The sequence below is a fragment of the Biomphalaria glabrata genome, chromosome 9 (assembly GCF_947242115.1).
Source record: "Biomphalaria glabrata chromosome 9, xgBioGlab47.1, whole genome shotgun sequence".
Classification (NCBI taxonomy): Eukaryota; Metazoa; Mollusca; class Gastropoda; family Planorbidae; genus Biomphalaria; species Biomphalaria glabrata.
The window spans coordinates 43,306,364-43,318,667 of record NC_074719.1 but is presented as its reverse complement, the minus strand read 5'-3'; the positions used below and the strand labels follow the sequence as shown (position 1 = coordinate 43,318,667).

General features: G+C 35.8%; 1 protein-coding gene across 1 annotated transcript; it reads right to left on the bottom strand.

Moving 5' to 3' along the window:
* Positions 1–2,275: 2,275 nt before the first annotated feature.
* On the bottom strand, positions 2,276–3,322 carry LOC106071992 (uncharacterized). Its single transcript, XM_013232224.2, has one exon. It carries the CDS (start codon positions 3,320–3,322, stop codon positions 2,276–2,278), a length of 1,047 nt encoding a protein of 348 aa, XP_013087678.2.
* Between the last annotated feature and the right edge of the window lie 8,982 nt (positions 3,323–12,304).

Below are 12,304 nucleotides of genomic sequence, written 5' to 3'. Positions count from 1 at the left end.
GGTTTTTTAGTGTCCATGTCTTCTTATCTTCTTCTTATCTTATATAATACAGACGTTACTTCAAAAAAGAAGATGATTACGTCCTACGCGTCATGCATTTAGTCATGCATATTAACCAATGACTTAAATTCTGCCAAGTCACTGGTTTCCCTGGCTAGCTCAGGCAACCCATTCCATGCTCTAATAGCACTAGGGAAGAAGGAGCATTTGTAAAAATTTGTCCTAGCATATGGGACGAGGTATGTGCCTTTATCTTGTGTCTTTCTGAGTATTTTATTAAATTTTGTTTTTGTATTTGAAGATTATGGTTCAGTGTTTTATGTATAATTGCTACTTTACTTTTGAGTCTTCTGTCCTGAAGGCTTGCTAAATTTAGTGATTTTACTAAAGGTGTTACTCTAGTCAAATGTGAATATTCGTTTGTTATGAATCTCACTGCTCTATTTTGTGTCTGTTCTAGTTTCTTAATGTTTTCTTGAGTTGAGGGGTCCCAAACAGAGGATGCATATTCTATTATTGGCCTAACCAAGGTTAAATAACATTTTCGTTTTATGTTCTTATTTGATTTATAGAAATTTCTTTTCATAAACCCTAATGCTTTGTTTGATTTTTTGATAGCTTCATCAATATGGGGATTCTATGACAGTTTTTCATTTAGTATAACACCTAGGTATTTTGCGTTTTTAGTCTGTGTTACTACACTATGTGTGATAATGAATATGCAAATAAGGCAATGTCTTTGATTCCGAAGATGAAGGACTACACAAAGCCAGTTTCGACCTGCTTATTATGCCACACAAGGATTCGAACCCATAACCCCCGGTACAGAAGCCAAGCGCCTTTCCGCTCAGTCACCTCGCCTAAAACATAAATATGGTTACATTTTCTTAAAAACTTACGTCAATAATTAGGAAAAACTTCCTTCATTAAAACTTGTTCATATTATTTAAGCTTAAACGTAAGATTGCTTGTTCTTTCTCTATTCTTTCTCTCTCTTTTTTTACTTTTGAGTCTTCTGTCCTGAAGGCTTGCTAAATTTAGTGATTTTACTAAAGGTGTTACTCTAGTCAAATGTGAATATTCGTTTGTTATGAATCTCACTGCTCTATTTTGTGTCTGTTCTAGTTTCTTAATGTTTTCTTGAGTTGAGGGGTCCCAAACAGAGGATGCATATTCTATTATTGGCCTAACCAAGGTTAAATAACATTTTCGTTTTATGTTCTTATTTGATTTATAGAAATTTCTTTTCATAAACCCTAATGCTTTGTTTGATTTTTTGATAGCTTCATCAATATGGGGATTCTATGACAGTTTTTCATTTAGTATAACACCTAGGTATTTTGCGTTTTTAGTCTGTGTTACTACACTATGTGTGATAATGAATATGCAAATAAGGCAATGTCTTTGATTCCGAAGATGAAGGACTACACAAAGCCAGTTTCGACCTGCTTATTATGCCACACAAGGATTCGAACCCATAACCCCCGGTACAGAAGCCAAGCGCCTTTCCGCTCAGTCACCTCGCCTAAAACATAAATATGGTTACATTTTCTTAAAAACTTACGTCAATAATTAGGAAAAACTTCCTTCATTAAAACTTGTTCATATTATTTAAGCTTAAACGTAAGATTGCTTGTTCTTTCTCTATTCTTTCTCTCTCTTTTTTCTTTCTTTTGTTTGTCTCTTCCTCTTGTTCTTTCATTCTCTTTTCTCCCTTCTGTCACTTTCTCTCTTTTCTCTTTTTTTTTTCTCTCTTCTTTTTCTACCTTTATTCTCTCTCATTGTTCTTTCTATTTCTGTCTTTTTTTTCTGTCTCTTTTTTCTATATCTCTCTTCAGCAGACACACATTTCTTTCTTTCTTTTTTCAAGAAGTTAAATTGCTAGACACAAATAAGAAGATAATGTGTATATAAAGACTTCTACACATAATTATTTTAGAAAGCTTTTTTTTTTGCCAAAAGTATATGAAAGTGTTTTAGCAGCATGTGCCACGAACTGTAAATATACATGTATATTTATTGACTTCAAACTGATACTAAAGTTGGTATTTCTAAAATGAATAAGTCTTTACTTGTGTCTAAAGAGATTAAAATTTAAATACTTGTATAATACTTTGCACGAGTATATATATATATATATATATATATATATATATATATATATATATATATATATATATGTATATATATATATATATATATATATATATATATATATGTATATATATATATATATATATATATATATATATATATATATATATATATATCAAATTTAAGACAACAAGCGATTGAGTTTCTTTGCGTAGCTCGAGTTGAGTCTGATGTACACAAATATGTTAAAACAGCAACAAGATGTTCCACAAAAATAAGAAATGTCCCATAATAGTTTTTCCAAATTTTCGTAAGCCCCGAGGTTCATACCAGGAACTATTTGGTGGACGAAAGTTGTGATAAACCTGGGGACGTTACAACTGGACACAATGATGGACAGCCACAGGACAGTTTTCACCATTCTGTTTTCTTTGGGAGATAAAGTCTGCTCCGGGGTCTTGGAGACCTTGTCATCAGTGTTAGACTCGTCGACGCCTTTAATTTCATTTGATGGTAATTTGCGAATCTTAGAAGAATTTTTCAGACAAACTATCATCCAAATAGTACAAATTATTAGAATCACCTGAGACAGTACAGAAAGAGAGATACCAATGACGAAGTCTGACAAGGTTTCCCACCAGGCTGAGTTCTCGTCAATCACAAATGTAAGAATGTATTGCTCTGACATGGTCAAGTTTGCCCCTGTCTCAACTGGAACCCACATTACTTTGGTAAAAATAAATACAGGCAAATGAATAGCAATGTGAACGACATATATAACGATGATTGTAGTCAGACAGCGACCCCTAGTGAACGTTTGACGCACTGTGAAAGGGGAAACAACGCAGAAGCACCTCTCAACAGAAAGCATGGTAGTTATCCAGCATGAGACCAAATAAAATACATAAGACAAGTTGAACAAGTAGCCACCGACCATCATTGGATCCACTGGACTGTCTGGATACATAATTTCGACCAAATTGGACCCACAACTTGCTAGCTTAAGCAAAGTGACATAGAAATCAGTGAATGACAAAGCGAACAGTCCAACAGTCATACTGTTCTTAAGTTTTAATTTGATAAAGATGACCATGTTGAGTACGTTGGACATGACTCCGAAACTGGACAGCAGTCCATGCAAGGAGATGTTTAAAACAATGTCTAAATACTCTAAACTTTCATCAGAAATATACCACGATTTCGACTCGTCTATCCAGTTATTGCCCATGGCTTGCTCATCGCTAACTTCGTAAAGATTTTAAAATGCATCCAATTCTTAAATATTTGCTTTTGAGATAATCTTGTTTTAAATGAAAGGAAATCCACTTAGTTCGTCGTGGAAAAAAAAACATAGGCCTACTGTTCTTTTTTTTTTTCCATTTAAAATCGATTTGGTATTTTGATTGAGTTTTGTTTAACTCTTTCTCTCCTAACTGACGATACCAACGTTGATTCCACAAGAATGTGGTAAATAATTACGGAGAGAAAGAGTTAAACCTTCTTTCTCCTCCTAAGGTTGATTCATTGCTAATTGTTTTGTCTTCCATTTGAGGATTAATAGATGTTCCTCCAAAACAGGGAAGATAATAACATAACTATTCAGGCTCATCTATGCAGACTTATAATTGTGAAAATATCACACTTGATTATTGCCTCTTTTCATGTGTAATTATTTTGAGAGATCAAATAGTACAGTTAAAAGTAACAAAGAGTAACCAAAAGAAAAAAAAAAGTTTGGATTTTAGCGAATTGTATAATTACTATTGAAGTAGCTAGTACTTTGAAGATTGACACTTGAGCTGTCAGATAATTAACCTGGCAGTGTCTTTGTCGTATTTTTTTAAATACTTAATTAGAAGTAATGACCCTACAGAAGATAAAATATAGACGCGCACATATAATAATAATTTTATTTATAAAGCATTCTTAACAAATATAATGTAGGCTCAAGGCGCTATAATAATATAAAATGAAAAAAAAAACACAAGATTTAAAATGACACACTAATCGAACAAAGGTTTGAACAGATCATCATCATCATCTAACTCTAATTGAGTGAGGGCTTTAGAGGCTCAAACTCTCTCTTGCAAAGGCCCTGGACAGAAACCCTGCTGTCTTGCGTAGTGCATACATGTCAGCATACAGGTCGAGAATTTTTGGTTTCCCAGACCTGCCGAGGCGGAGATCTCCATCTCCGTTTGAACAGATAGGTCTTAATGTTCTCTTTGAACTTGGAGCGAGTTCCAAACCTTTGGTTCATGCACTGTTAAAAGTCTGCTAACCGTATTGAGGGAGAAGCGTTGTTTCAACAAAGCGCAGGACTTTCTGAAGGATATATTGAGTGATCAGTTTAATAAGACAGTGTTTCTCAAACTCTTTTGACCCTGGGACTTTTTTTACATTGTCAAAGCTAAGTAGTGAAACTATATAAAATATAAAATAAGTAACAAATGTATATAAAAAAAAAAACATTTTTTGAAGCATTGTTTATTGAACTACAACTTTAAACAACAAAAACATTCAAAATTATTTAAAAAAAAAACACTGAGACGAAGTTTGGATCAGTCATGTTAATTAAATGTGTAATAGATCTAGACCAAAAGTTTTTGTTTAGCGCTATTTCATGCTTTTAGCTTTCTCAGCACGTTATGGTCCCATCACTTATTTGGACCAGTCGGGAAAATAAGGAGGGGGGGGGGGAGAGAAAGGGTTATCTGGGTGGATTTTTTAAAAGCATTTACAAAAAAAAAAAAAGGTGGGGGAATGAGGTCATGGCTCAGGCCTCCTCAAGCTGACCACTCCTCCGGTGAGGTGCATATGAAGATAGAAGAATGTATAGTTATCTATTTTTTGTAACAAACTTACTTTAAAGCAGCGACCTCTTTAAAGGGGAGTAATTCGGCATATACCACCACTTCAGTCAAGTACAATTTTTTCTCCCTTGTCGAGATAGGAAACTATATGATAGGTAAGGGTCGAGATAGGAAACTATATAATCGGTTAGGGTTTAAAATTTCAGCTGGATCCTAGAATTAGTGTTTGTATTATTAACGAATGAAGTGGAAGTTGTTCCTAACTAAAGAGTGAGCTTATCTAAATTTTATAAAAATAATTAATGATTTGGATCAGGTTGATGAGGTTTTGATTGCAATTAGTCCCAACTCAAGAAGGACACATTTTTAGTATTGTTTTTTTTTTTTCTTATTTGTGATGACATTCATAAGGGGCAATAATGCTATGAATCCACGTTCCACGAGAAAGCAGTCAACAACTTCTTTACTGTAACCCATTATTCGGGGTATACATTTGCAATATGTTTATGTAACCAGATCGTATATAATACGCGTTTAAAACATTGGTTTTATCATCGTTTTTTTTTTTTTTTTTTTTGGATATTTTAATAATCTGCTCTTATGTGGGTTTACCAGTGATTGGGATTTGAGTTTGCGTAAAAGGGTTCAATACCAAGTCGGGGATATCCAAATGAAGAATATATTCAAATATTTGTTTTTTTGTCTTAATAGATTGTTTTGTAAAATGTTTTACATTGTTTCGGATGTTCCTTTAGAGTTGAAGATAGTTTACTTCCTAGTCCAAACCTCCCGCAGGACGACGGTGGATGGGAGCGGGCAGGGCTTGAACCCTCGACCGTCGATAAATCCGAACGACAGCTCAGCGCGCAAACCGCACGACCAGGCAGCCATCCAGATTGGTACGTAATACAGTACTTACTAAACATATTAAACAATGGTGAGGTTGTTTAATTATTTAATTATTAATTATACAGTTGGATAAAATGGCTTTGAGCGAAGAAGTTATTTTAATTCTATATAATTTTCATCTTTCTGCGGACAAACTTCTGTCGTCTGAAGGATTCTCGGGTTCCGCGTACCACAGTTTGAGAACAAAGTATTTCATATGTTTGAAAATTCTACAAGGATATTTAGGATCTACCTTATCGTAGCGGTGCTGTGGCTGGCTTTTAAACCGATTGGCTCCCTCAACAAAGGGTCCCTGGTTCGAATCCTAGTGAAGACTGTGATTTCTAGTTCAGAGCTCCTCTGAGTCTACCAAGCTGTAATGGGTACCAGACAATAGATGGCGACAAGTAAAGGCTATGGTCGCTGTGCTGGCCATATGACACCACAGTTGACTTTGGGCTACAGAAACAGATGACCTTTACATCATCTGCCATATAGATCGTTAAGTCCGAAATGGATTTTTTTTTGTAATGCGAATGTGCGATCAGAAATATTCTTTTATTAAAATACAGTTGTCGAGTTTCATTATTGTCTGCTTTTAAATGTTTTAATATCACAACGTGGTTAGAGTTACGTGTGCACATAGACTTATATATTATATCTAGGCTGGACATGGAGATCTTTTAACACTACAAACAATGTCGTGAAAATGTTTTAAAAAGTTGAAACAAGGCGTTGTTTTGTAAAGTAGTGTTATGACATGATTAGGATTTAGTTATTTCTTTCGGAAATAAGGGGAAAGTTTTACTTAGCGACAAGTGACGTGACAGATAGTTAAAAAACAAGAACGCTCTATTCGACACTAGAAACACCACGTCTTTTGAAGATACAGACGGCTAATAACGAAGGACATCGGGCGGATCCCTTTTGTCAGTATTAAAAGTGTTTATTTTGTTAACACTCGTGTCGACTACCTAATTTGATTGTTTCGGCCTTTCGCCCGGTGTTTACTGAGTTGGTAAAGGTTACCTCCTTCTTACTTCATTATTTGGATTTGACACGGCGGAAGAGCCATAACAGCAGTTATAAAAAGTAAAGTTGTCTTATTTTTCAACCCTAACTTATGTAAAATATAATTCCATTTTTAGATGCAGATCTAGTAATTGAACATCAAAAATAAGAGTACTCTCTCGTCTCATAATTATTATTTTGAAATTTTTAGATACATAATCTAGAAACATCTAGGTAATCAATCTGTTGAAATGTACATAAGATGATTAAAATCAACAGACATAAATTATTTCGAACTAGGATTTTTGAAACATTATCTCAGTGGATACTAACAGGAAATGGCTTTGTTTCATATATTTGCCTGAATATATAGTTCTGTGTTTAATAGCCCATTCTAGATAAAATCCGAGAAATGATTTTTCATTTTTTCTAAACTTTGAAAACTAAAGATCATTAAGTTTCTAAGACAGAAAAAATTGATTGGGGCGACTTCCCTTACACCTTGAAAAAGAGTTACGTACATAAAAATCCATATATATAGGTCTGTGAATTGATCAATCGTGGGTAAGCATTTGTTTCCGGTTTCCAGTCTAGATATAATATATAAGTCTATGCGTGTGCATCATATTGTGAATGTGCAATTGTGCGAATGCGTGTTGAAAGAAAAGAAAGATTATAAAAGATGGATTAATGTAAACACGGGTCATTATTGAGAAATAATTATTTGTTGAACCAAGATTAAAGTTCTCACAATCTACTATTACAGATTCAGTTTTGGTGTATGATTAATAGTCGTAACAGTTATGTCTCTTTATTGTCATTTTTACTAGTATCGTAGAAATGAATAAATTTTCATTCTCTGGAATGTCCTGTGGTCGAGCTTCATTAATTAAAGGGGGAAATAAATTCATTGCAGCCCACTCAACAGTGTCCACTGAGGAATTTTCTGATGATGTGCCAGGTCTGCAGCAGTACTGCCGTCTGTTAGGTAAAGAGGATCTTCTTAGGAATGCTTAGGGCTTCGAATGGGTCTTTATGCTCAGTTGTTATCCCCCCTTGACTGATAAAACAGCATGGTATAAATTATTAGTTTTTCATGCTTTATTTTTTTTTTCTCTTTCATTTTTCTTATATTATAAGTATTGCGATGTCAATGATCATTATTATTATTATTATTATTATTATGCTAGAAACGAGGAGTAGTCATTCCCTGGCCCAGCCAGGGTCGAGGTTCGTTAAAGGGAAACAAAATTCATCGTAGTCCCTTTTATCAGTTTCCACCGAGAAATTTTCTGGTGATGTGGCAGGTCTGCAGAAGTACAGCCCTCTGACAGGCAACGAGAATTTTCCCCGGAATGTTAAGGGCCTTGAAGGTATCTGTGAGGTCAGTTGTTACTATCCCCTCGGTTGATATAAATTATTATTATTATAGCTATTATTAGTATTATTATTTATAACCAATATTTGTTGGTTGAATTTTGTTATTAGTGAACGAAATTCATTCTATTATCCATAACAAAGTTAAAATGTAGTCATCCAGACAATACGTCACAATAAAAAGACTAATAGAATATAAGTATGAAGATACTGACACTTACTATATTGATATTTTGTTTTATGTTGTTTTTTTTTATGTTCTCAAAAGACGCCTTCCTCATTTCATAATATATCTTATATGTCATTTGGTTACTAAAATATGATAAGGTTTTGAATGTGAATTTTTTTCAAAATTTTTGTTTCAATAAAAGATGTTTTATTTCTGGTCAGAAAGAGTACAAGAGATTAAGTATCCTTTAAAAAGTTTTTGAAACCCAGAGTTGAGCTTTAAATAAACAAACATGTTCAAAGAGCAGGACGTCGTCATAAAGATGTACGAAACTTCCCACAGCAAAATCTGAAGGTTTTGGTAAGCTCCCAGGTTTGCGCGTGGCGCAAGATGCCTGAACGCTGTGGCGATGAATCTTGGAATGTTACAAACGGAGACGATTACGGCCAGGCACAGAACTGTTCTTACCATTCGTCTTTCTCTCGGAGATAAAGTCTCGTTCACTGTCTTTACAGCACATTTCCCTTGTAGATTTTTTACTTTCGTGGAAGATTCAGGATTGCGTCTTATTTTGCTAGTGGACCTTAAAGATACGATCATCCAAGCCGTGCATACGAAGATTACAATCTGTGACACAAGAGAAAGACCCACGCCAGCGACCATGTCGGCTAAGATTTCCCACTTTGCTGAGTTATCATTGAAGACGACTTTTAGCACAGAGAAATTCGAGTTGGCAGCTTGGCTAACTGACACCCATTCAACGTAGTAGAATGTTGGTGCGTGAATTAGAGCATGTGCCGAGTATATAATTGTTAGCGTGTAGGCGCAGCGTGCCTTGGTGAATAGCTGACGGACTGTGAAAGGCGCCACAACGCAGAAGCATCTCTCCACAGAGAGCATCGTAGTTATCCAGCACGAGATCAGATAACCCAGATAATGTGCCCAGCTGAACACGTATCCACCAAGTGTCCATGGATCCACCGGGCAGTCCGGATAAACGACTTTAACCAGAAAACAGCAGCAGCTGGTCAGCTGGAATGCGGTGACCCAAAAGTCCGTGAAGGACAACGCCATGAGGCCAACACTCATACTGGTCTTTAGTTTTAGTTTAAAGAAGACAACCATATTGACTATATTGGTCACTACTCCGGTTAAGGACAGTACCCCGTGAAAGGTAACTGTCATTGATAGGTTCAGATAATCTAGAAGCTCGTCAGAAACATGCCAAGTCCTGGAGGCTTCTATCCATTTAGCTTCTAAAGAGCCCATCTTATAAGATAACTTTTAATAATAACACTTTTAGTATTTTTATTTATTGACAAATTATTTAAATTATCAGATGTTTTTCTTCATTGGTCTTTTAATTTGAGACTTCTTATAAACGTTAAGCTAAGGCATTACACTGCTGTACATAAGCCTTTTATGAGATAGACATCAGTGCTCAAAATAAGCATACAGGGGTTATTTCTTTCTCAATAACTTGGTATGGGATGAGCATATATAAACTGTAATAAAGAGACAGTTCTTGCCCGTAATCAAGGTGATTCAACAGCGCTTTAATCTCTTCACAAATAGCTGAAATCGATTACATTTATTTATTTTACTCTTATATGGGCTGATATTTATCAGATATTATTGAAGAACGAGCACAGCTGCCTCTAAATTGACGTTAAAGTCTTTATTTTTTAAAAGAGATGACTGTGATGTTTCAATGGTGAAAGAATCCATGAATAAATTCATGTTACTACTAATAAATTGACGTTGTATCATACCCAATGTCATTAAATACAATAGTCCTTCATCCTGCTCATTTGATCAACACAAACTTTACAACACTGTCTTATTGTGTATATCCATATACACCTTATACTTGACAACATTGCACAAGTGTGTAGAATCATATACACCTTATACTTGACAACATTGCACAAGTGTGTAGAATCATATACACCTTATACTTGACAACATTGCACAAGTGTGTAAAATCATATAACATGACACTCACGAGTTACACTTAAACGAGTGGCGAGGCAGCCATGGCGCGAAGGGCTTCAATGAACCCGGACCCATGGGGTCAATAAAGGCGCTTTAAAGAAAAAAACAAAAGGTGTCTGACTGTAAGAATTTGAATTTATCAAAGGTTTGCAATATTTAATTTGCATCCATTTTGTTCCCATTGTATTTATCTGACATAAGTCACTACTCACAAATGTCAACCTTTTTTTTTTAAATGATGATGCAACAATATTTCATTTAACGGCCGTGTCAAAGATTATACTTTAGTAGAGGAGGATAATAAAAACAATGTCTTAACTGTGACATATTTAGTTTCCGTGGGGGGGGGGGGGATCTAGAGTTTGAAAAACTTCTCAAAATGTAACAAAAAAAAGTAACAATTTCTTATATTTCCCCACAACGAGACCATATATCTTTGAGCACTTGTAGTTGATATCTTAAAAAAGATCGAAATTGAATTATCCTTATTCCGTTTTTGACAGCCATATGAAAATCAATTTACTATCTCTATTCGTTTTTGGGAGGCGCGGTGGCCGAGTGCCAAGGCGCTTGGCTTCCGAACTTGAGTGCACGCGGGTTCGAATCTTGAAAAAGACTGTTTTTTTTTTTAAATTTCGGAATATTTAGGCACCTTTGTGTTCACCCAGCTCAAATGGGTACCCGACATTAGTAAAGCCGGTTGGTCGTTGCCTTGGCCACATGACACCCTCGTCAACTGTGGGCTACAGAAACGGATGACCTTTATATAACCTGCCCCAACGATCTCAAGATCTGAAATAGAAACTTTACTAATTTTGACAGCATTGATGACATTAAAAATGTTATTTCCAATAAATTCTGATGTTGTTCCGTTGTTTCTGTTCACGAAATACCCTCCAAAAAGAAGCAATCAAGGCAATTAAATCCCCAGATGCCTTGAAAAAAATCTGCAAGCTCCTGGCTATGGTAATGTCTTCATCATAAATGTACTAAGCAATAGTTATTTCGGTATTAGTTCAACAACCTTATTCTCAGTATGTATCGTAGTGGTCAGTGGAGATGGACAAGTTGAAGATTTGGGCTTAAATCTGTATAGTTTGGTGTTTTTGTTGACGGCATCCCGAGTGGGGGGCTTTTTAATTTGTTAATAATATGATAAATGACAACGGGAGTGTGAAAGAAACTCGATCATCAGGTGTTGATCCTCACCAGTGTGTCCCATACAGGTGTTGATCCTCACCAGTGTGTCCCGTACAGGTGTCGATCCTCGCCAGTGTGTCCCATACAGGTGTTGATCCTCACCAGTGTGTCCCATACAGGTGTTGATCCTCACCAGTGTGTCCCATACAGGTGTTGATCCTCACCAGTGTGTCCCATACAGGTGTTGATCCTCACCAGTGTGTCCCGTACAGGTGTTGATCCTCACCAGTGTGTCCCGTACAGGTGTTGATCCTCACCAGTGTGTCCCATACAGGTGTTGATTACTTTGAACGATTTCCATTGATTGCACGCTAATTCTACTTAGTTTAGCAGAGCGTCTACTTTCACTTACGATGGATACAAAGTTGCATAAGAAGTTCTGAAACACAAAAAAAGCTTTGTTTCACTTGGTCTTTTTTTTTTTTCATTTAGCGATAAAAACTGCATATGGTCTAAGTAATAGATGCACCTGTTTTTCCACTTTTCTACTTGGAGGTTCTGAAAATGCAGTTTGCAACTCACTGATGTGCTACCAGCGGTTCTCAAACTTTTATGCTCGGCGACCCCTTTTTTATCTCACACTCAGCCGCGACCCCCCTCACTCACACACACACACACCAATAGAAGAATAGACAAAAATAATCCATGTTTTTTGATGGTCTTAGGCGACACCTGGCTAATCGTCATTCGACCCCCAAGAGGGTCGCGAACCACAGGTTGAGAACCCCTGTGCTAGACAATAGAAATGTTATTTCAA